At 35.8% G+C, this 24,198-nt stretch overlaps 1 protein-coding gene and 1 long non-coding RNA gene across 2 annotated transcripts; both read left to right on the top strand.

The window, feature by feature from the left end:
• Window positions 1-1,370: 1,370 nt before the first annotated feature.
• On the top strand, window positions 1,371-14,616 carry LOC149081254 (uncharacterized). Its single transcript, XM_089238093.1, has 2 exons — window positions 1,371-4,529; window positions 5,193-14,616. Exon 1 carries the CDS (start codon window positions 1,371-1,373, stop codon window positions 1,707-1,709), a length of 339 nt encoding a protein of 112 aa, XP_089094219.1. The 3' UTR covers window positions 1,710-4,529; window positions 5,193-14,616.
• On the top strand, window positions 2,010-5,130 carry LOC149081255 (uncharacterized). The gene is made up of 3 exons (XR_016193415.1): window positions 2,010-2,135; window positions 3,947-4,060; window positions 4,423-5,130. It is a non-coding gene; the product is annotated as an uncharacterized LOC149081255 (long non-coding RNA).
• Window positions 14,617-24,198: the final 9,582 nt, after the last annotated feature.

Genomic DNA, 24,198 nt, shown 5'->3' with positions numbered 1-24,198 from the left:
CTCAAAATCGCGAGCACCAGAAGATATTTCGAGAGTAAGCACGGAAATTGTTAGGCGGGTATTTCTCGCTAGGTAGGATCGTCTCAAGAGCATCATGGGCCCGGGCCAAGTGATTTTTCTGAGGCCCCACCTGGTAAATTTTAGAAAATTTCAATCTAATCTCATTTTTGTGAGGCCGCCGGGTCGTGTATATAACCTCGTGGCCGTGCTAGGGTATCTAGGTGGTCGTGTCCAGGGCCGTCTCTATTCTACCTCTATTGGTAGAATAGAGACGGCCCTGCCGTGTCAGGGTGGGCCCACTGTCGCTAGGCAGGAGGATCAGAAAATTATTTCGCCGTCATCATTGACCCCATGACACTCCTAAGACGGCCCTGAAAAACACTTGAAAAAGGAAGTAAATACGTCATTGGTGGCGCAATGCGATTTTCCAATCTTTCCCTGGTCATTTAAAACGTCCTTTATAAGTTCCTTGAATATTAATATACGTAATGTGTGATAACGTGATAAGGAAGGTGTTGAAGGAAAATTTCCATTCACCGAGGAAAGAAAAATTCCTTCTCTATATTATCCCAAAGCCGCTTGTAAGTTACTCTTAATGCAGCTTTGATATTATCCAAGGCCGACGATCTTCCACGTCACTGGCTTCATCCACCATGACGTCAATCTTTTAAAATAGATTTTAGAAAAAAATAGTTCATAACTCTTTATTTTTTTTACGACAATTTTAAACAATAAAAATCAAAAACATTTATGATTTCATTTCATAAATGTAACAAGTAATTTATTTTTCTACATAAACAATTATTTTTCACACTTAATTCATCTTTGGCAGCTGATGCAAAAAAAAGGGGTCATTCTTCTCGCGGAAGTCTACAAAAAAACTCCATGTGCCAAGTGAATGGGGAAAACCCTTTAACATACGTATGAGTGAGCGATTAATTACGTAGACATAAAATTATTATCGTAACGAAATAGAATTTTCGGGGAAGAGGATATTTACAATATTAATCGTAAATTGGAGTTTGAATGGAAGACTCTTCCAGTAGAAACTTATGTAAATATTCCAAACACCATATGATTTTTTTAAAATATTTAAATATGAATATTTTTAATTATTATTTCCTGAAAACGCTTATGGCTATTGTTTTACAATTATTACCAAGCATTTAATCGTAAGTTCAAACAACGATGATAGTGGTCGTAGGCTGAAGCAAACAACTCGTGGCAGTTGTTCTTCAACTTCCTTTTCCCACGTCGCCATTTTCCTTCTTTCTTCTTGGAGTACGTACGTTCCTGGAGTCCGACCAGTTGGTAAAAGAGCTTTATTGTCTTTGAAACAATTCGTTTGAGTTATTATTTTCACTGTTACGATGTGCTACGGAAAAGATCTTGACGTGATCTTCGAATTGGTTGACATGGAGTCGAGCATCAGGGAGAAATTAAGGAGGACGAGCAGCAGCGACGACCATCGAGTGAACGTCCTGCTGTCGGCCATGTTGAAGCGCGTCCAGAAGGAGCTGAGGCTCAGGAGGAAAACGCTCAAGAGGAAAGAGTCTCACTACGTGTCGTGCCCGAAGAAACGCTTCAAGCCGCAACAAGATCCAAACGAAATGGTGATCTGTTCCTCATCCAGCTCTGAGGAAGACGAGGACGACATTTTGGGACTGGACAATTTCTTCGCCAGGTTGAACGAGATCAAAAGCGTGTGACGGCGAGGATGACCTCCTTTCCATATTCCAATCCCACGCTACAAAGAGAATCTTCGATCTCGCCATCCGTGGTCAATTTCGTCAATCCATTGGACATGTCATCGAGAAAACAAAAAAAAAAAAATCAATCTTCCCTCAGAATGCGGAGGAGTCGTAAAGCGTTCTAATGATGCGTGTCATGTTCGTGTATATAGTTCTCATTGTAAATATTTCATATTCATATTTTTTTTTAAGAAGCTGTGATAAATGTTCACTAAACATGAAAAACTTTTTTCAGTTTTGCGAATAATCCCGACGTCCATCCAACTAAGAGCTCGTTTATTGTTGTGTGAGCTGCTTTATTTAGCGGGGATATTTATTGATGGATTTTGAGCACCCCCCGAAGATGGTTGTAGAGAGAGCGAGAGAGCATGATGCACCTGGAAGGTGAAACGATACTTTCCGTAGTTTTTTTTAAAATCCATTTCCATGTTGCATACATATTTATCAAAGTACGTTGTTATTAACATGTTATTACCACTGGAGTGTTGTGATGTGCAATGTGAGATTCACCTAATTAACGTTTTGAATGCTTTCATTTTACTGAGAATACTTAAAAATTGTCACCCTTGTTATATAGCGAAATTATATTAATCAGTTGCCAAATCATATGCTTCACATTAATAATAGGCATGTTGAGTTAAATTCTGTCATTATGCATGTCTAAATAGAGAAATCTTAATGAAACCTTAGAAATTATCAGCATTCTATTTTTTTAAACTAAATTGTGCTTTTAACCAGTCACCTGGGTACGGTCGGTATTCATGTTGTGACAAACAGGTAATTCTCAATATATCGTGAATCTTAGGTTACCAAGGTTTTGCCTAAGCCAAAACAGTGATATGTTGCTAACATCCTCTGGCATTGGAACGTGTTTTTTATATTTCTATTGTCTTAGCACTGGCCCTAGTAAATAGTGCCAAATCGGATCTAGCAAGAAAAGACTATTATATTGTATACTAGAAATTTACCTAGTGAAACCTTTGTATAAGTGAGTTATGGAGGGGAGGGACACACACAAGACCTCCCTTACGTAGAGGTGTCTTTATAACAGGCCTTTATGTTAAAAGGTTAAACAGAGGATATGTACACATGGAGCTGGATATTTTTTCTGTATATGGTGAAAGACTTGCAGTGACGTCACAGACCTTGCCAGATCTTTTAGATGCACATGAATATCGATACAAGGCAGATTTGTTTATTTTGATGAGATTTAACATTTATTTTGACTCGCATGGGACCGGTGGGTATGCTTTGCTTGCTAATCTGCCATCCCATATAACGATCGCATCCTGATCCCCCCCCCCCTCCGAATATAAGTAATTAAATATTGTCATGAAGCCTTGGTTGAGATCTTCTGAAGATGACTTGTTTAATATCAGCTTTGCATACAAGTGAAAAACAAAGAAATTGTTAGTTAAGAAAACTTGAAGAGGTAAAGGTAAAAAGGGGGAGAAAATAAAGTTATGACCAGGATTAAAATTAAAATCATCAACCTTTGTACTGCCATGTTTATATTATGACGTTTTTTTATCACCAGATTGATCAGGCAAAATTTTCCTGGGTTATCTATGAAATGATAGTAACATCCAATAAAGTTTGAAACTGTGCTAGAGATGGTGTTGGCAACATATTTTTTTGGGATATTTGAAAAATTTGTAATTAAAAATCAAACATGCCATATATTGGGAATCAACCTGTAAAAACTGTGTGGTAGGTTTTCCGATTACTGCTCCTATTGCAATGTAAAAAGTTCTACAGATTTACATATGTATATACATGGTGCACCTGTGCTTGCGTTAGATGCAAATCCTATTTTCCTATTCTCTGATGCAAGCTTTCAGAATCTGGAAAATCTACCATGTTATGCCCTTCTGTTGGGTGAAGCCAGGTATGGGCAACCTGTGAATTTTTACAGCGTTTGATATGAAGCAGGTGATTATGATGTAATATCCGTTGTAAATTATTTTTAGAAAGCTCAATTTCTCTATCTTTTTACTCGACAGAGATTGTGCTTTGAGAATATAAGTATTCAGGTGACTGGTTGAGTTTGGTGATGTGGACCAAGGTAAATTTTTTTATCGGATTCGTAAATATTTTATCTTTCAAGCAGGATATTTAATAACGACACCAGTTCTTACTGATCGGTGCATTATTCAGTTGATCGCAGTGTTTTTTCAATCTTTTTGCCCTTGCAGTAATATCCACAACCAAAGGAGTCCTTGAAATGGCCAGCAACTTGCTAAAGCGTGTCAAATGTTTAAGATTCTGGAAAAACTACCAATTCAATTCACCTATCCTGCTTGTATTCGGTAAGGATTTGTTTTTCCCAACAGCTGGTTATGACCAAGCTGTTATAATATTGCTAATTATAAATATTTCAGAAGAACCCTAATTTTCTTTAAAAAATTTACCTAGAATTTGGAGATTCAAATAGAACCGGAACTATTCGCTTCTCCATTCAATTTTTTTTCTTATAAAATGTATCTTAATCCTGTTGTAGAAGAATGCTGATTCAAAATATTAAACTTGAAATCTGTGTGTGAAGCTAAAGAAATATATCAACATGTTTTCGATAAATCTTTAAATAAGTTTACATATGTTCCCAAATCTTTTTTTTTTTCCCTTCAAACCTTTGTATGTCTTGGTGTCACTCAGATTTGGCTTTTCTCAGATTCGTTTGTCCTATGTTCCATCATTGGAGAGCGAGCATTGAGCTTCGTTGCCTGTCCTGCATAATGACAATCAAATTCTGCCATAAAAGAAAGACGGCTGTTTATGGTGAGTAACAATGTGTACATCTGGACAGTTTGAAAGATTGATTCATATGATTAATTGTGAATTGTTATGTTGAAAAATATACTTTATTAATGACCAAAATTCTTCGTATTTCTTGTATCTGCATATTAGTTGGATAAATGGCTTGCTATGTTGATTTCATTTGAATGTGAGGTTCGACTAAAAGCAAGAAGCCTTTCATATTAAGCGTATTTTGTATCACGTATATTTAGTGGTTTAAAATTCTTATTTCATAAGCTAGATATGATGTATAATTTTGAAATTATCTTGACGTGAATTTTTAAAAAATATTGCATCCATTACACCGAGTAAAATAATCACAATATCAAATACACAATATTTCTTCTTGAATATGAAGTGTTTTGTCTGTCTATAAGAAATGCTTAGTGTTGTAGCTCTCTCGACAACCATGAGTGACGGATCCATTCTGTACATAATGTGATGTTTAATTTCCGTTTTCTGTGCATATGAGATGACCAATCGCATGCGACCCATTGTTGCCAAAGAAAGATATATATATTGTTGAACTAGTCAGATTTTGTATGATTCGTAGGAAGCTAAATAAAATATATAATTGTCTCGATTTGTGAATTCAATGTGCTATTTATTTTGTATCTCATGTTTGTTTTTGGCTTCTGTTCAAAGTAAGCGCCAATGTCTTATCTCTGGAGATTGATGCTGTGTTTGTGAAGGGAAAATAATTACTGAAAGTATCTCCTTCACTTCAATCTGTATGCCAGAGACGCCATCTTACAACCCTTTTTAAAGCAGCTGTTCCTGTTGAAGATCTCAAGGTGGGTGAGTATGTGTAGTGATGAGCTTATCCCGTAAACTACTGTTTATTATCCTCGATTTTCGTTTTCAATCATAAATAAGTTTTGAGACAAATTTCACATTAAAGGCTAAAATCATTGCAATAAAAATTTTTTATTCCGTGTCTTGTTGCTAGAGAATTTTTTTACTTCAAGCATGTTTAAATGTTTTGTATGGAGACGACGATTAAAATCAGATGAAAAGCATTAAACAATACTAAAACACTATCGTATGTTTCTGATTAATTTTCGATCTGTTTCAATAAATTTCGGTGGAGATTTTAGTTTTATCTGTAGGAGCTCGTCATATTTTCCCTTGGACGCCTGAAAGACAAGAGTACTAGGCAGTTGCAGCTTTCTGAAGTAAGAAAAAAAGCATCACCTTTCATACTAGTACAGTGAGTTACTGATATAATTGAAATTCTGAAAAATATATCCGGAGGTATGTTTTCACTCGGTCAAATATTTCGTTGGCTAAAAATTTTTTTGTTGTAGAAAATTTCCCAAGATTATTGTTTAGTTCATCAGTAGTATTGGTAACATGGATTTCATAAAGTTCCTTCTGTGGACCTTGAATTTTTAAAATGTATGTTCAAACATCTAATAAAACTATTTCAATGGTTGATTCAACTTTATAAAATCCAAAATGGCTGAAGACAGTCCTGGTAGGGAATATAGGTAAGTCTCACACACATGGAAGGGTGAGGAGAGGAAATGTTTTTGGGATTTTTTGTGGGAAAAGAAAAACTAAAAGAAATGTGAACTTGAAAACCTTTCTGTTCAGCTTTTTAACACTATCAAGTTGTGGATTTTTTTTTTTGATACTTTTTGTTGACGCTGAGGATACAGAGCTGGATGTTTATTAGGTGTATGGCAGAACAAGAAGTGACATCTCATCTGTGTATCCATTTCGAGAATACATGCACATTGGTGGCAAATGGATGTTCAAGAAGTGATAGATTAAGACTGGCTCTCATCCACTGTTAGTCTCATTGGTAGAAGTGTAGATCGGGTAGTACGAAGTTTGAATTGCAGTGGTAACTATTAAATTTTCTTTTCCTTTCATCCTTTTCTTTTCCCCCTTACATCTTCAATTTTTTGTATGATTGCCAATTTGTTTTTTGTTTATCCAAAGCTGATAATTTGTATCTAGTCATCCCCAGAGTGTTGCCCCCATGACAATTCTTCAATCATACATTCATCCCCCCCCATGACAATAATTGCTTTTATTCTGGGGTGAAGGGTCATGATGTTTTTGTTGCATGGGGTGGTAAATCATCTAGCAAACTCCTCATGGCAAAGTAAAAGCAAAATTGCATTGCACTAATTATAATGTGATAATTGTTTTATTTTTGGAAGATACTGCAAACCAGAGATGACTTAATGTAGTTTCTAAATTCCCAACATTTTGCAGCCCTCAGGAATATGGGAAATCAAATTTCCCAAGAATTCCCGAAATCACTTATTTTTACATGGGAACCTTATTTATAAGACTCCTTTTGTTTTTTTTGCCTCGTTTATTCTATACTTTTAAACTTAAAATACTTTTTGCATCACATGTCAATTACACTGACACGAATCCCAAATTTTGTAATTGATTAATAATATAATTATATTTATATTAAAGCCCAGTAGTTCAGGCAAAATACCATAGATGTCTATTTTTGGTTATTTTCAGGCTTTTCTGAAAAAATGCCTATTTTAACATTTTTAAATTGGTAAATTTCGGAGGCCATAATTTGGATATCTTGAGCATTGAGAACAAAAATGCTTTTTGAAAATTTTCCCAACTCTTACATAGCTGCCAAGTCTCCCGAATTTTTCGGGAATCTCCCGAATTTTAGCTTCATCGCTCAACCTCCCGAAAAGTTCTTAAATCTCCCGAATTTTTACGAAAATTACAGAAAATCCCTAATTGTCCCTAAAAAATTCCTACTTCATTAAAAAAAAAATCCCCACTGATGAAAACAATGTCTAAGGAATTTCTTGTGGGGCATGAAGCCTCGTTTTTCCTAAGTTGTGTTACGGACATAAACATCGGTCATGGAAAGACTGCCATCATCACCCATGTGAAATGAAAAAAAAAAAACCAAGTGTCACAAAAAGTCACGTGTTCTTTAAAAATTGACGGTTTTTCCTTCATCTTCCGATGATTTTGGGGTCATTCGCACAGAATGTTTGTTCACAATATTTATTCTTACATCATTGAAGTTTTGGCCTCCAATTTCACTTGTTTTTCGCGTAGGAATTTTATTCCTTAGGGGTTTAACTTCCATGTGTGTAAACTCCCTATTTTAATTTGACTTCAGTTTTTGAGTAGGGATTTTATTCCCTACGTTTTAACTTTTATGTTTGGAAAATCCCTATTGTATTTATTAGGGAGTGGTTTTAGCATAAAATACGGGTTTGTGTGAAAATCTCCCGAATTTTCATTTTCAAAAGTTGGCAGCTATGCTCTTAGTATCAATTATCAAAGTCTCCCCCCCCCCTCCTATTCCTTCCAGCCCCATTTAAACGCGAATACATGATCTAAGAAATAGGGAACTTGGTGTTACCATGCGTTAACTTTGCTTTGCCCATTTGTTAAACATTGATAATTTTGTTTCAGTTGAACGCAGCAGTTCACTTTTAGAAAAGCGGAGGAAAGTTAAAAATTTGTTTCTCCACGTGCTTTACGTTTATGTCTCGCTCAGATACTGGATGACATTGTATGTGTATAGAGTTGACCGATGATTGTCCCAAGTCATCAGTTGATGTCATGACTTACACAAGGTGAGGTAGAAGGCAGCTCTGGGAGGTCCATATTTTGATTCCCCCCCCCCCTCAACACCATAAATCCACTGCAAACAACCATAGCTATTTATATATGTATTTTTTGGTATTTGATTAAATTGACCAGTCACCCTCAGGGTATGAGACAAATGCGGCCACACAGGGCCCCATTCTTAGAGGAGTCCCGCGTACGTATGAGGGAATACTTCAAAAAAAAAAAAAAGGAAAATTTTTTTACAATAGAAGGTAGCCTTTTTTGAATGTATCAACTATAGAAATTATAGTGATGTTTCAAATAATAAACAAATATTATTTGCCTTGCCTTTCAAATGATTGGTTGGTTTGAATTTCAACTTACATGTGCGACACTAAGATGGCTTCACTCCAATTATGCTGATCACATGTTTACACATCACTCTTAATCATTCCTGATAAATAGAGCCCAGAAGCTCTCAGGCAAAATGTCATGTCTTTTTGCATATTTTGAACCTGTTTTTGGGTAAAAATGCCTTTTTTGAAATTTTCATGTCGTAAATGTCTATTTTAACATTTATTAGTGAATTTCAGAGGCTCAAAAAATAACTGAGAATGGGCAGACAGGAATTCTCGAGCAGAAACTCTAATGTAATGAAATCTGCTGTGTGGCAAATAAACATCTGGCTCTGTGTATATATATATCCTCTACCTTTTTGTTTATTCCAACATTGACTTGATTTTGCTGTAATATTTATCTGAACATAAGTGAAGGAAGGGACAGGGTGAAAGAGGAAACAATGTCATGAATGCTGGTACCGTAGTTGAAATTTGTATGTTGATGAACTGGTTGTTTTTCTTTGTATCCAGAATATCATGTTTCATGGTCTGTGGAACAGATGTGCCATCTCGTGAGAAATTTGAAACATTACATGTTATGTTGGTAAGCTTGTGTTTGTGCAGCTTATTTTTCAAGCTTTTTCATTGATTGCCCAGAAAATTACTACTTCAGTTCTAAAATCAATAGTCATGGTGAAAGGTTCATGAATACTGAGAAATTGAATTTTCTGTATGTTTTGCCAAAACTAATATTTGGAAAGAAAAGTGTTCTCCTCTGGGAATCGAACCGGGGTCCCCTTGCATACCGGGTAAATGCACTAAACCAATACACCGAAGGTGCTTTTCAATCCCTTATAAAACACATTAGTAGTGTGAAAGGTATAAGGAATTGAAAAGTGTGTCTGGTGTATTGGTTAGCGCACTTGCCCGGTATGCAAGTGGAACCAGGTTCGATTCCCGGAGGAGATAAATCACTTTCCAAATAGAATTTTCTGGATGTTATGCCGAAACTAATATTTCTCGGTATATTTCGGGCTGAAAAAATACCATCACTTAATTTAGTTATTGCTATGGCTATTTTATTTCGATGCTTAACGAAGAAAAGTGCCGGTTTGAAAATATTTTAGCATTCTTATGATTACTGTGTTATGTATTGCAGTTGAATTTTCATTAGTTCGGGAATCACCTGATTGGCCTATGCCAGATTCTCGAACTTTTGTCACCTGCAGCTTTCCAGAATAGGTTAGTAGATATTGTGCATTCACAAAAGAAGCACTTCAAAGCATGAATAGGTACTCATCAATACTGTTAGTTCACTTGTGACGCCCAGCAGCTGCGATGCACACTGAAAATTAGCCGGGACCATACTATATAAGTTTTATAAGCTGTGGGAAGTGCAACCACACCATAAATTTATCTTTATAGACATGATTTGATTATTAATTACTTAACTACATTTTTTTGAATTTTGTGAAACAGTGTAATTCCGACTGAAGCTGTAGTACTGGTTGGTTATCTGGAAAGCAATTTACATGCTCAGATTCAAATGGCAGTGTATTAAACGATACATTACCATTACAATGAGACTGTCGAAGCAATCCCGTATAAGACTTGACCAACTTTTTTTTCAATTTTTGATTGTCCTGATAAGACTAGTATAGCTTTCTTAGTTTTTGAGCTAAATATAGGATTGCAAATATATCGTTATTCGAGATGACGATGCAAATCTCGTTATTTGGAAAGCTGAAATAGTAAGTGCATAGCAGCTAGAAAATCAGTATTGCTGTTTTAAATATTCCGTACGTGTAACATTTCCTGTAAATTTGTTTTCATCCTGCATGTGAAAAGAGTCATTGAAACCCAGTAAAGTCATGCTTAGTTCCTTAAAAATTTTCTGGCCTCTTAATTTGTCATGTCCTAGTCTAAGAACATTCTTGAAATTTGTATTACTCTGACCACCGCCAGGAATTCTTCGCTGGATAATTTATTAAAATATTTCCAGTCTTTAAATGCTGGCTTCAACATGTGGAAATGAGTGTTGTGAGTAATGTTTGAATGAATGAGTGTATGTAAATTTTCAAATGTTGTAGGACTGCAACTTGTTAGCAACAAATTATGGATGTCACAAGAAGCCTTTGGATCACGAAATGAACAAATCTCCTGGAAAACTATAATTCACTCGGCTCATTTCTCCAAAGCATCGCCTTTATGACAAGCGGTAAGCTAAGCTGTCCTGATCATTAGGATTGAAGTGCTTTAATATTTTGAGCTGCAATTCTAAAAACAAATGCATATCATGAGACATCATGTTTTAAATACCCGAAAACCAGAGTAGTGATACCACTTTTGATTTGGAAACATATTTAACTGCCACAATGATACAAACACACATTCATTTAGCAATATTTTCAGTTGTACCAGCAATACCAAGCACTGATAGCAGGCAGTTATGACTGTTAAATGTGTATACCATAGCTGCCAAGTCTCAATCATGATTGTAAAAACAAATCTCTATTTTTTGGGGGAAATATTCCCAAAAGATTTACCCCTGGGGGGGAAAAACACTTAGTTTTTGTTTTTTCCATGTGCATTGTCACTATTGCATACTGTGTGTATACATATACACACAGTAAAACCTTGTTAAGTCGTCTTTTCTTCAGGCTTGTCCAGCTTTCATAGACGACGATGTTATTAAACCCTCATTTACTCATTGCTAATTTTGGTTAACTCATCACCATGGAAAAGAGAGGAACAGATGATTTCTATGGCTTACTTAAAAAATAGCTTGTTAAAAGCATTGTCATATGCTTAAGTTGCCTAATGTACGAAAACAGAACAGTTCAAGTAACGAAAGTTACACTGGGGCAGTTCATTTGCTGACTAAAGGTTTTGGAACATTAAGGACTGTTCAATCAAGACCTGATTTTTGCATGGGCGCCCACTAATTTAAAAGCTCCAAATTTAAGTTATCCTTGTTGAAAAACCAGATTTTTTTTTTTCCAATGTTGAGGTGGTCTAATGTGTGCTTTTCTTTGTCCCAGGCTCTCCACGAGTTCCTTAAAGTGAAACCTTTGAGTTCACCTTGATAAATTTTACCAAGATTGCCTTGTAGTTTCATGAACTACTGATAAAGAATTAAAACACTAAAATTAAATTTCTATATGTAAAATTGATGTTCTGTTAAGGAAAGCTAACTATTCTAACAGTTGCTCTGATTGGTCTAAATTAAAAATTACTAGTATAAATCAAAGTGTTCCAGAAAATTTTAACACAATAAGTTTAGTAATAAAAGTTCTAAAGGGGGGAAAAATTCAAAAATTTATTAATATAATTTTAATTCATAATTTTAATGTTATATTACTTTAAATTTATATGATTTTCACAATACTGTACATTAAAACCGACGGCACTTTGCTTAAGTCGCCATAATTTTTGCTTATCAAGGTTTTACTGTATTTAATTTTCAAGGGGGGAGAGCCAAATTACGGCAGGCAACCTATGCCAATTTGGCCTAATCAAATTTATTCATTTTCAACATACAAAGATTTAATGTTCATTTTGTAAAACATTTATCATCCAGAGATGTCTGTACGGATGATTGAAAATTTACATGAAATTAATAAAATAAAAAATATGACAAACAAAAAAAAGACAAAACAAACAAGACAAAATTATCAATGTCAAATATATAAAAAAAAAAAACAATGATAAAAATTAACAATGAAGAAACATGCACAGCACAAAAAAGACAATTCTTAATGCCTGAGAGAAACGTAAACTAAACGAAACAAAAAGTATGGGGAAAAACATGAAACTCACACATACATAGACAGTACAAACAAGAACATTTTTTTAAAATTAAATTTACATGATTAAAGTGACAAAGCTAAAGAAGTAAATAAATATTATTGCTCTTCGTAAAGGTCAAGAGTCCACATCGTCTATTGAAATGAATAATTTGGGTAATGATTTTTAAATGCCGCGTGTGTGGGTATATTTTGTATTTCTAGTGGTAGTGAATTATGTAATTTCGGAGCTAAATAAAAATGCTCACAGAAAATTTCTAGAAGTAATAATACGGTAAATCATATGAGGTCTTCACTCGGATACATTATCTTTTAACTTGCATAAGCCTTTATTACAGTTTAAGAAAATAATACGGGGAAAAGAGCATTATGGTGCAAAGGAAGTAGATTAATATTTCTAAAAATTGAAGAAAGACTGACCCTGACTCAAAATTTTAAACTTTTTTGGATTGAAAATAAAGGCAATAAATTAGTTTTATATATATAATCACTGCCCCATAGAATTGTGTTGTAATTTCTAAGTGAAGAAAACCATGTGGAGAGTACCCAGGGGCATAGCCAGAAATTTCGTTCGGGGAGGGGGGGGCACCAAAGTGATAGAACAATCGATTTGGCCATCTTTTTCATTCATTTTCTCACATTTTGGAGCGGGGGGGGGGGGCAGATCCCCAAGTCCGCTCCCGCTACGCCCTTGAGAGTACTACTGGTCTTTTAATAAAATTAGCAGAGATTTTTTGAGTAAGTCATAAGCACATTGAATTTCCATTTTTAAATAGTTATCTACATTCAAACCCAAGTATTTAATTCTATTTACTTGAATTGAATCTCAATTACAATGAGATTGTGAATCGCAAGCGAGGGTGTGACAACCAAAATTGATGAGATGGCTTTTGTGACTTAACCATATGTCCCGTTTCTATATCAGTGTCTGTTGTGATTTGGCTTGAGAGTAGTAGTGACAGGTAATTTAACCTAACTGGCCCTGGTATATTGCATGATGCCACGTTTTTGCAAGGGGGAAATATCTTTACAATTTTACTGTTATTTATGAAGAATTTGTATGTTCGGTTTTCAAAGATCTTAATTTGTTTTGGTGCTGAATTAATAGCCGTGCAAATACTTCGCTCATTCTTATTCTCTTAAGTTGGCAGCTATGGTGTACAGCATTTTAACAGGTATAAGGAGCCCCAGTTTTTTTGGGGAGGGATGAAAATTTGAAATTTGTTTTTTTTTGTCGAACATATGTTATAAAATATTTTTTATTCACCATAGAAAAGTGCATTAAATTATTTTGTCACTCTCTTCTGATGTATCACAATCAGCTACATCAACTAGTTTATAGTGTAAGAATTCACTATATTGAACATGTTGACTTATTAAACTTTATTATATATATTTAACACTATTGAAATGAACTATTTGCATCACAGTCGAGAACACATCCGAACATTTAGAGGTCTCAACTCTGCTCGCCAGTGATACATATATAAATATATATTCCCAGCATTCATCGACAATTGTGGATGGCTAGCACCATCTGCTCGCTGTTTGCTACGTGATAGTATGGCTACAAGTTCATTATCAGTCACTCTCATCGCAAAGGCGGAGATAGACTTGGAAGTCTGGGGGGGGGGTCACGATGTCAATTCATATATCCATTAGATCAGTCAACTTCACCTTTGATGCTGGGGGGGGGGGCAACCCTCCTTGTTTTTTGGGACTTAATTTTCTGGAAAAATGGGGTTTCTTATACACGTTAAAATACAGTATCACCAACAGAATACGATTCAATTACTGTAAGTCATTATATGGTGTGTGTCGCTAGACAAAGAAAAGTAGCAATATACTACTACAAGTGATATAACTTTATGCAAATTAAATTTTTAAAAGATGTTATATGAGTGCAGTATACTGAGAAACCAACTAGTCCCTTTTTTTTCTCTCACACTTATTTCGAACCTTTTCTGTGTAATATAGAAGGTCTGAGTTGAACAATTTTTTGAGTTACAACGAACTCGGAGGTGGACGGAAGAATAAAATAATGGAAAAATTTCGGAAGATAGTTAATTGTAAAATCTGCTCCATTTTATTATCTATCGCACGCTGATCTGGGCAGAAGACCAGTTTGTAAAAAAAATAACGTGTTCTCAAAATAGAGCGTCAACTAACTTTTTGGATGAGAAATAGAGATGTAGGGGCTTACACAAAAGCAAAATGAGCTGTTGCAGAATGATGAAACTAAACTATCCATATGAGATGTATTCATTCTCACTGATGGCAATGTCATAGTTACCCTGACTGTGCTCGTGTTTTTGTATACAATAATTCAAATAAAGGATTTTTCTATCCTCTTGTCGGTTCAATTAACCAAGGCTGTTACTCGTATATTACACATTTTATCAATTGGTCATGATCACCAGAAAGAAAAGGCATGTGTTTGGTCATTCATTTTTTTAACTATAATTTATGAATTTAATTGCATGCTGTTATAGGTTATGCATCACTAAACTACTGTTATGAAATACAGAATGAGTCATTAACACTCCAACTGGCACAATACACCAGGGTTTAAGCTACGGTCGTATTTTTTGCAAAATGCAAAAGAAAATCTTAGAATGCAAAAGAAGTGGTAGCCACTTTCGTAAAAATGCATACCGGAGGTACGGAACAAGTAAGACATCCAACCATCAATCATTACATTAGCATTGTAGCATTTTGCTAAAGCTTTTCTCCCCATTTTCGCTTTAATAATTCTTTAATTAATACACGCTTTAATTCTTTGTAATCTGAAAAGGGTAGCACTGAGGAGCGGATCGTGTAAGATTTTGTTGGCAGTTAAGGGATTGATTTTGTGACGGGTAACATTTAGAAACACGAAACTATCTAGTTAATTTATGAAAAAAGGAATGCCAAAATTATGGCTTCGTTTATTTGTGTTTTGTGAAGTGAATGGTTTTTTTTGTTTTTTTTTTTAATTTGCGATCTTGTGGAGAGCAGGGATTAAGCTAGAGAAAAAAAAATTGTTTAGCAAAAAAAGAAATTTGGGGGGGGGGGATGCTTTTGCAAAATGCTGCAATGTTAATGATTTTGATGGTTGGATGTGTACCCGTTTTGTATCTCCTGTACATATTTTTGTGAGAGTAGCTGCAACTACTTCTGCAGCCATAACTTAAATCCTGGTGGAGAGTCTGCAAGACAGGCCCAATTTTTATATGGACAGACGCTTAGTACACTATATTGATATGTAATAGTTAATGCTATTTTCATGGTAATGCTCATTTTTAGCTGAAAAACGTTAATTCTGTGTAATTCGTAAGGAATGTTGATTCTGTAGAATCATCAAACATTATAGCATGAAGTTTTTGAAAAGAATCTAAATATTTTCAAATAAATGAAGTTGCATTTTTTTTATAGAAATCTTAAGGGGGGGAAAACATTTCTCGTGTATTTTTTTCCTGTCACTGTAAAATAAACTCGACATGTGAAAAATCCTCACACCGCAAATTATTGGCAAACCATTGACCTTAGAGGCATACTTCCAATTTGAAAAATTATCCAAATAATATGTTGACCTCAGATAAGTTATTCATGTTGCAGAGGGTTGTATAGTTATTAAAATAAAAATGTTAACTTCATATACAGATATCGTGTTCCTAAAAACCCGATTAAGAAGGTGGCCTGTCTGTTCCGATGCCAACAAAAAAGTCTTTCCAAAAAGTCAATATTTGCTAGATATTTGATTTTAAAACTGGGGATAAACACATTTTAAAGTTTAACTGCATTTCTGCTGCCCCCCCCCCCCAACATTTTCTCCGATTTGTGAATTATTCAAATAAATATCTCGGGTGAATATTGTGTTTCCTAACACAATTTTTGTGAGGGGGGGGGGGCTTGGGAGAGAGATGGGATAACTCTTTCTGATTGGGTTTTTGGGCATAAAAAGTTTCTCTTATTTTAATTGCCATAAAATCCAGTTAAGTATGAAATGGCAATGCTAAGGTCCACATGTTATTTGGATATTTTTTTATAATTGGAAGTCTGTCTCTAGGCCTTACAGAGGTTTCATTGCAACAATTTGAGCATTCTTACATTACTAGCAGGATGATAAATGGCCATATTTGTGATGTTTTTGTGATATATAATTATGCTTCCGATTTTTCAGCCTTATTAAAATCTTCCAGTTCGAAATCCAATTCTTTCGATTTTTCGTATCTTCATAGAAAAATCCCTAAAAGTCATCAAATTGAGCTTTGTTTGAATGGGAAATCCCTAAAGAAAATACTCTTCCAGTCAGGGTTTGGTTTAAACCAAGTGGTTTTTTTTAAAAAAACAGCCAGTTTGGTTTTTAAAAAAAAATAATGAAATAATGGCAGAATGATGATACTTATTACCCATAATTTGTGCTTGTCACATTGATGGTCAGTCATAGTTACCCTGACTGCCAATATTAGATCAGGACCAGAGAAATTGAATAAGCATCTTAATTTTTTTCTTCATAATTCCAGTCTGAAGGTGACTGGGCTGGTTAAACCATTTGATAACTTCATGGAGGTAAGTGCCAGAAAGATTCATTTCACGATGGTGTTGGTGGTTTTCATGATGGTGTTGAAAAAAGGTTTAACAGTTTTTAATTTTTGAGGTTTTTTTTATACTAAGGCCACAACAGACAAAATGCCCAATGAGGTGGGTGAACAAAAATATGGATGTCGAATACATATCTAAACTATATATAAATACAGCAAACCCAATAAGAGCAATAAATAGCCAATAATTATGATAAAATACTTCTGGTTGCCTTATTCTAAGTATGGATAACTTTATATGATGAAATAAACCCCAACATTTTTATCATATTCCTTTTTTAAACGTGCCAATTGTGTTGGAATAACTTTCCCCCAGGGTTATATAGTAAATTCTATTTATTAACAACCCTATTAGAGAAAAAACTCTACTACGTAGAACACATTACAATCTAGAATTCTTCTTTGCCAATGAATGCTGGTGTCCTCTTGTCGAAGTAGTTGATTGACAATGTATTCAAGTGACAAATGTTAAGGTCCCCCTAAATCTGTTGAAAAAATTATGCTCAAGCAAAGCGCAAGGACCAGATGGTATCTATCCCATCGTCCTCATGGAATGTGCTAATGAATTGGGGCCAGTCGCACAGATTTATAGAAGTAGTGTTGAGGGTATCGTTCCAAGGGATTGGGAGCTTGCTAAAGTGATTCTGATGTTTAAAAAGGGTAGAGAAGCTGTGCCGAATTTTTTCTATCGTCCAGTGACTGACGAGCTCCCTCTTAAATTAAACACGCAAATATTTCACAAGGCAATTGCATGTCTTACCAGTCATTGCACCCAATCAGGGGAAACAAGTTTAATTTAGAAAGTGTGTATATATATATATATTTTTTAAGAGACTTGGCCATCAAATAATGGGTTTCACTAATGTATCTGATAATCAGCATAGGTTCAGGAAGGGAAAGTTGTGTAATTAACCTGTTTTGCTTTTATGATCACGTGACTAAAGCTTAGGGCAGCAGTTCTCAACCGGTGTCCCTCGTGGTGACTCGAGGAAAATAAAATCTGTAAATTTTCAAGACATAATAAAAGAGGCCTAAACAGAGTTCCGTTTTAAAAACTGTATATAAAAAAGGGCTCAAGTCAAATGGCTTCACCATAGAAATTATAGATTGAAAAGGTCGAGAACCGCTGGCTTAGGGTAAGGGCAAAAATGTAAATATTTACCTGGAAATGTAAAAATTTGCCAACATGGTAAATTTTTGAAGTGTTTTTACACGAGGTTGTGGGATTGGGGGCAACTTGATGAATTGGATAGAATCATGGTTAGCGATAGGTCGCAACAGGTTATGGGGAATTCTCTGATTGGAGACAGGCATCACAAGTAGAATGTCCTTGGCACCATACTTTTTCACTTTATTGATGAACTTGATTAGGATGTTGATGGGGTTAGCAAATTCGCAGATGACATGAACTGGGGATAGTCAGAATCAAAGCGATAGGGAATTACTCCAGACAAAGTTGAATATAATTGCAGCATGGGCTAATGAATAGAGCATGGCCTTTAGCATTTACAAGTGCATGGTCGCTCATTTTGGTTTGAACAACCTATGTTTCACTCACGAGTTGAATGGTGTCACTATATCCAGGATGCAACTAGGGTCACCGATTTGGGAATTCTCATTTACAAGCGGCTTATGTTTTCTGAACTATGTTCAGCGGTAGTCAAAAAAGCAAATAGAATGCTTTTAATTTTAAAAAATTTCTCTTCGTGTTCTAATATTTTTCCGCTTTACCGAGCCTTAGTTCGTCCTGGACTGGAGTATGCTGTAAGATTTTAGAGACCATACCTACGGAGATACATAGACTTGGTTGAGAAGGTGCAGAGAAGAGCTACGCGCGTCCTTGTCGACACAAGGCCTGAGTTATGAAGAGGGACTTCATTTTTTGAATATGTTTACATTGGATGTGTGTGAACACAGGTGTCGGGAGATAGGATCGAAGGCTACAAAATTTTCAACTTTGGGTAGATAGAATGGACCATGAATTATTAATAACCTTTCAATTGATTTCTTTGACAAGGAGACAATTCTAGGTTGTGTCGCAGAGAATTTTTCTCTAATAAGGGTTGTGAATAAACGGAATAGCTTACCCCCAGGGGTACAAATTTTAACACAATTGACTTGTTTAAAAAGAAATACCATAAACATGTTTGGGGTAAATCGAGAAGCTGTCCATACTTCGACAATACTATATAATACAATATAAGACATCCATATTTGTTATGGGCATATTTTTCTCAGCCACCTCATTGGGCATTCTGCCTGTTGTGACATTGTATTTGTATCAATAACTCATGGAAATAATTTAAATTTATCGGACACGAAGTGATATTTAAAAAAAAAAATATGTCTAGCCAACCCTGAAGGAGAGTGATTGTGGTGAGGGGTCCCTAGTATACAATGGCTGTCATGTTCATAAAATTTCATGCAAGAATTCAAGTTAATGGTGGTCGCAGATTGGGGACATCACACACACACAGATTATGAAGAAGATTGCATGCTCACTCGATAAATATAATATTCCGGCTAGTTAAAGAAAATGAAATAGTGGCAGAATGATGATACTTAATAGCCATAATTTGTGCTTGTCACATTGATGGTCAGTCATAGTTACCCTGACTGCCAATATTAGATCAAACTTAATTATATTGAGAAATTAAATATCTCAATTTTTTTAAAATGTTTTTCACAGCTTAATTTGTAAATAAATGATTGCGATGTGTAAGCAAATCTTATTCAAAAAAATGACAATGTAAAGAAAATTCTTGCAGAAATGCAGCTTTTTTTTCAAAAGTCATGTTTAGCGGAATAGGCCTAACCATTGCATGCCGATACCCACAAAAAAAAATTATGGATAGTACTTTTTATCTCTGCTGTCCAATAAATTAATTGCACATAATTCAAATCTATTTACTCAATAAATATTGAAATAGTCGGGCTACAGTGCTCCCACTTGTCCTACCTATACTTTTAAGAAAAATGCCCTTTTTTTGATATATCCTATCAACAAATTCGTGTAATTATTCAGGGAGTCATCGATATATTGCCAAATGGTGTACACATGTAGATTAAATTAACGATTCTGCTAAAGCAGAAATTGTATAATTTCTCAGGTTATTTGGGGTGATGTATGTGGGCCATTTAGTTTATTTTTTCATTTGCTTAGTTTGCGGGTTCAAAGTGAAGTAGTCATTAAAAACATCATTCTGGATGGGAAAAAATGATTGTTGTTTCTACTTTGTGGTCTTGGAATTCATTGTTCAGTAACTATCATTCAAAAATATAGTTGCATAACGAAACAATTGGATACAAAAGGCCTATCCTAGGTTTTGTGATTGATGCTACCCAATAGCATTCAGTTGACTTCTGTGTTTTTAGAACATGTGCATAGCAGGGTTTAAGCTAGATAAAAAAAAAAAATTCCTTCAGCAAAAAACTGAAACTGGAGAAAAAAGCTTTAGTAAAATGCTAATGATTGATGGATAGATGTCTACTCATTTTGAACTTCCTGTACACATTTTTGCGAAAGTTGCTACGACTTTCGCATTCTAAGATTTTCTTTCAACCCTGATGCAGAGCCATAAACAATGTTTACATAGCTCTGCAAAGAGCTAGAAATGAAAGTGATTCGTTGGTCAAACTGGACAACAGTAAACAAATCCTTTTTAAAAAAAATATGGGCTGGGCAGTAAAACTATCCGGTTCACCTTGAGTTATTAACATGTCCTCATAATTTACTGTGTATCCAGTACATATAATAGAGATCTGTGGTTGCTAAAGTACTAAAATAGGCAAAAACATTTTACCTAAAAATTGTTGTTACCAAGTCCAGACCTGCCACCTCTCCGGATTTTGGCAGAAAATTAGATTTTACGCTAGCTCTCACGTTGTCGTGACGTCAATGACTGCCGTGGTCGTTAGAGGAACCCCCCCCCCCCCAGAGGACAGCCGTGGTCATTTCCATCGAGCAGCCGTATAAAGTCTTGGTGTCCGCATTTAAGCAACTTGCAAAGACGACTTTGTTTACGATTTTTTTGATCGAGTCTATGAGTGCCGGGGAGGGCCCCTCCCCCTGACGGGCCCCTCCCCCTGATTTCTGAATTCCAAAAGTTGGCACGTCCGCGAGTAATTTCTGTCATTTTGCTTCGGCTGGAGTCAATCTTATGGGATACCAAAATATACGCCATGAAAGAAAATAAAATTTTGTTGAGGGATTTTTTTTTTTATACTGTGATTTTTTAATATTTTGTGCTTGTCAGATTGATGGTTAGTCAGTTACCGACTGCCAAGGATTGGAGAAATTGAATAAGTATCTTATTTTTTTTCCTTTATAATTCTAGTCTGAGGGTTGAAGGTAAGTAGGCTGGTTTTTTAAATTAATACGTATTTCATGTAGGTAAGCGAGATTAATTTCTCTAACCGTGTGCTGTCGGAATTCGGATTTTCATTATTCTGTCCACAAAAAAAAGATCCCTTTCCGATTTTTTTTGTTATTTTGATAGCCAAGTCTTAAAAATATATATATTCTAAATTAAACTTATGTTTCCCCTGATTGGATGCAATGACTGGTAAGACATGCAATTGTCTTATGAAATATTTGCGTGTTTTATTCAAGTGGTTTTTATTTTTTTTATGTAGCAATCATGTTGTAAAAGAGGAAATAATGGCAGAATGATGATACTTATTAGCCATAATTTGTGTTTGTCACATTGATGGTAAGTCATAGTTACCCTGACTGCCAAGGCTATAAGATCAGAAGTTGTTTGAGGGATGTTTTATTTGAAATATTGGTGCAATTTTTTTTTTTGCCAGGCTCCTTTGTTATAAGCTCCTTTTGAATGAGGGAGGGGGGACGGTGAATGTCCACCTTCTACCTATGACAATAATACAATATTTTATTTGGGAGGTGATCTCCTGTATCCGCCTAAGGCCAGGATTACAATACGCTTATTGGTTGAATTTTTTGGGTGCGATAGCCCAGGTCGATAAGATACTCACCTCAAGTACCATTGGATTTTTAGAGGTGTCGCGAGTTCGATACCCGGTTCGTGCTTGCCACCAACACCAAACATGCCCCCCCCCCACTCTGTCCTTTGCGAGATATAAGCGGTTCGTCCTTGTCAGAAAACTTTCCTGACACGGATTCTACAGAAATGGCGACATGACCGCAAATGACAAATTGCTACCGCAGGGAGTCCCCCATCGACGGGTTAGCGTACAGACTTCTCGATAGGTATAAAAGCAAGCGTGCCGTTCGGAATCGGCAATAAATTGTAGGTCCCGGTCTACAAGCCCTCGGGTTTAGAAAATGACCGTGGTGCGACAAAAATGATTCAAATGAAAGAAATCTCCTGTGGCCAACAGTAAAAATTCCGCTACCTGGTTTCCAAGTGTGCAATATTCGCTAAGATATTTGAATTACGCTCTACTTTCTCTCATTTATGATGTTCTTTCCCAATTTTTCTCCGATTTTGTAATTCGAATATCTCAGCGAATATATTGGACGTAGACACTTAGTTTTTTCTGTTGGTCTCAGGAGACGGAAATAACTTTCTAATTTTAAGTTAAAGCACGGGGACCGTATAAAAATTTCGATTTCTTTTTTTATTTTGTTGTACACTGTATTTTCACTCTAGAAACTGGTACAGGGTAATTTTCGAGCATTTTTTAAATTGAAACTACACCTCTACTACGGGCGGTTGATGAGATAAAGGCCACATTAGCACTTACAGGACACCCTGTAAATTGCCGCTTTAAGGGTCAAAAGCAACCGAAAATCACGAAATTGATATGAAGAATGCTAGGAGAGATGGCCCGTCGAACACTTTGAGAAAATAGCTACTTAGAATTACAAACAAAATTGTCAGAGAATGCTTTCCACTGAAATCTGCACCGTTCTATTCAGAACTGAGACTCTTTCAACATTGGATAGTGCTGCTGCGCATTACATTGAAGGGTCATCGCAGCGAATTTGGCGGACCCGGAGCCAAAACACTTCTTGAGGCACATGATTTTACACATTTTGTGAGGCGTGTAATTACGGAATAGAAATGCTGAAGAACACCTTGACCCTTTAAGCGGTTTTTAAAAATTTCCTGTTCAGTATTATAACTGCCTCATTAGTCCTGTTTACATGGGAAATAGAAAAAGCTGGTTTTGCTCTCCCATTTCTTTCCTTACGAAGGGGAAAAAAAGTCGTCATGCGGGTGCTAGAACTCCCAGTGATATCGCAATATTGCACGTGTAAACGGGGCTATAGAAAATAAAAGCTTATCAAGAACCCGAGGTATTTTGGGGTGACCGAAATAAATCGGATCAAGATTGACGATATATCTCGGGATTGCCGCTGTAAGGGTTGATGAAATTTCATAATTGACGATAATAGAGTAGAGAAATAGTTGCCACCGCTTATAAGAATCATGTTGATTCTTATATCCAGAAATTTTTGGTGTTACTCTTGTAGTTACTACTGGGGGAGGGGGGGGGGCGCGAGATTCTGGTGTTTTTAAATTTGAAAATCGGAAAAACCCTATTAATTTTTTTATTGAATATTCTAATTTCTAAATCCATTTCAATAGCATATCATTGTCTTTAGAGATCGTTCGTTTTCAATATAGACTGACTAAAATGTTACACAGTAATTGAACTACTACTGTGTAGTACTATTGTGTTCCCCCTCCCCAAAGGATGAAGTTGACGGGGCTGCAGCCCTGGTTGTTTCATTTTTTGTGTTTTCACGCTATATATTCACTATAGAGGGTCAGGAAAACACCAAAGATTCCAACCCCTCAGGCAAAGGTCATCTTTTTTCTAGTCACGAGCACTCATAGGCCTACGCAGAATTTTCTCGAGGGATTTTCAGTTTTTTCCCTGAAAAATATAATCTCTGCTTGAGGAGGGTTTAGAACCCCTAAACCCTTCTTTGCCTACGCCAATGCTAGCACTGATTGTACGTATCAAAAGAAGAGCACCCTTATGGCAAGTTGTGTATTTAATCAGAGAACGTTGATCAAGTGTTCGTGAGCAAAAAATCGGGCACGAGCATTGAGCACTACTCGCGAGCAACAGGTTGATACCTGCCCTAGGGGGCTCTCCTCCAGGATATGGGGGGCATGACTAGATCTTACATGTTCCTAAAGTGTTTGTTCCATTGCTGTCGTCGTCGTCCCCTTCAGATTATTTTTTAATCATCCCCCTTAACTCAAGCCAACCCATAGAATCCTATGTTATACCCGTAGCTTTACCTCCTGGAGCGATAGTAAGCCCACTTTGGGAAGCATTGCTCTAGATCAGTGATTCTCAACGTGGGCGTTAACGCCTCCTTGGGGTAGTAGAAGCTACGGGTATAACATAGAATCCTATGGGTTAG

This window comes from Pholcus phalangioides, unplaced genomic scaffold (genome assembly GCF_987345545.1).
Source record: "Pholcus phalangioides strain wild (caught in Gottingen) unplaced genomic scaffold, Ppha-v1.0 ptg000010l_1, whole genome shotgun sequence".
Classification (NCBI taxonomy): Eukaryota; Metazoa; Arthropoda; class Arachnida; order Araneae; family Pholcidae; genus Pholcus; species Pholcus phalangioides.
Note: the sequence above shows the minus strand (reverse complement) of the source record. Positions and strands in the feature narration are given on the sequence as shown.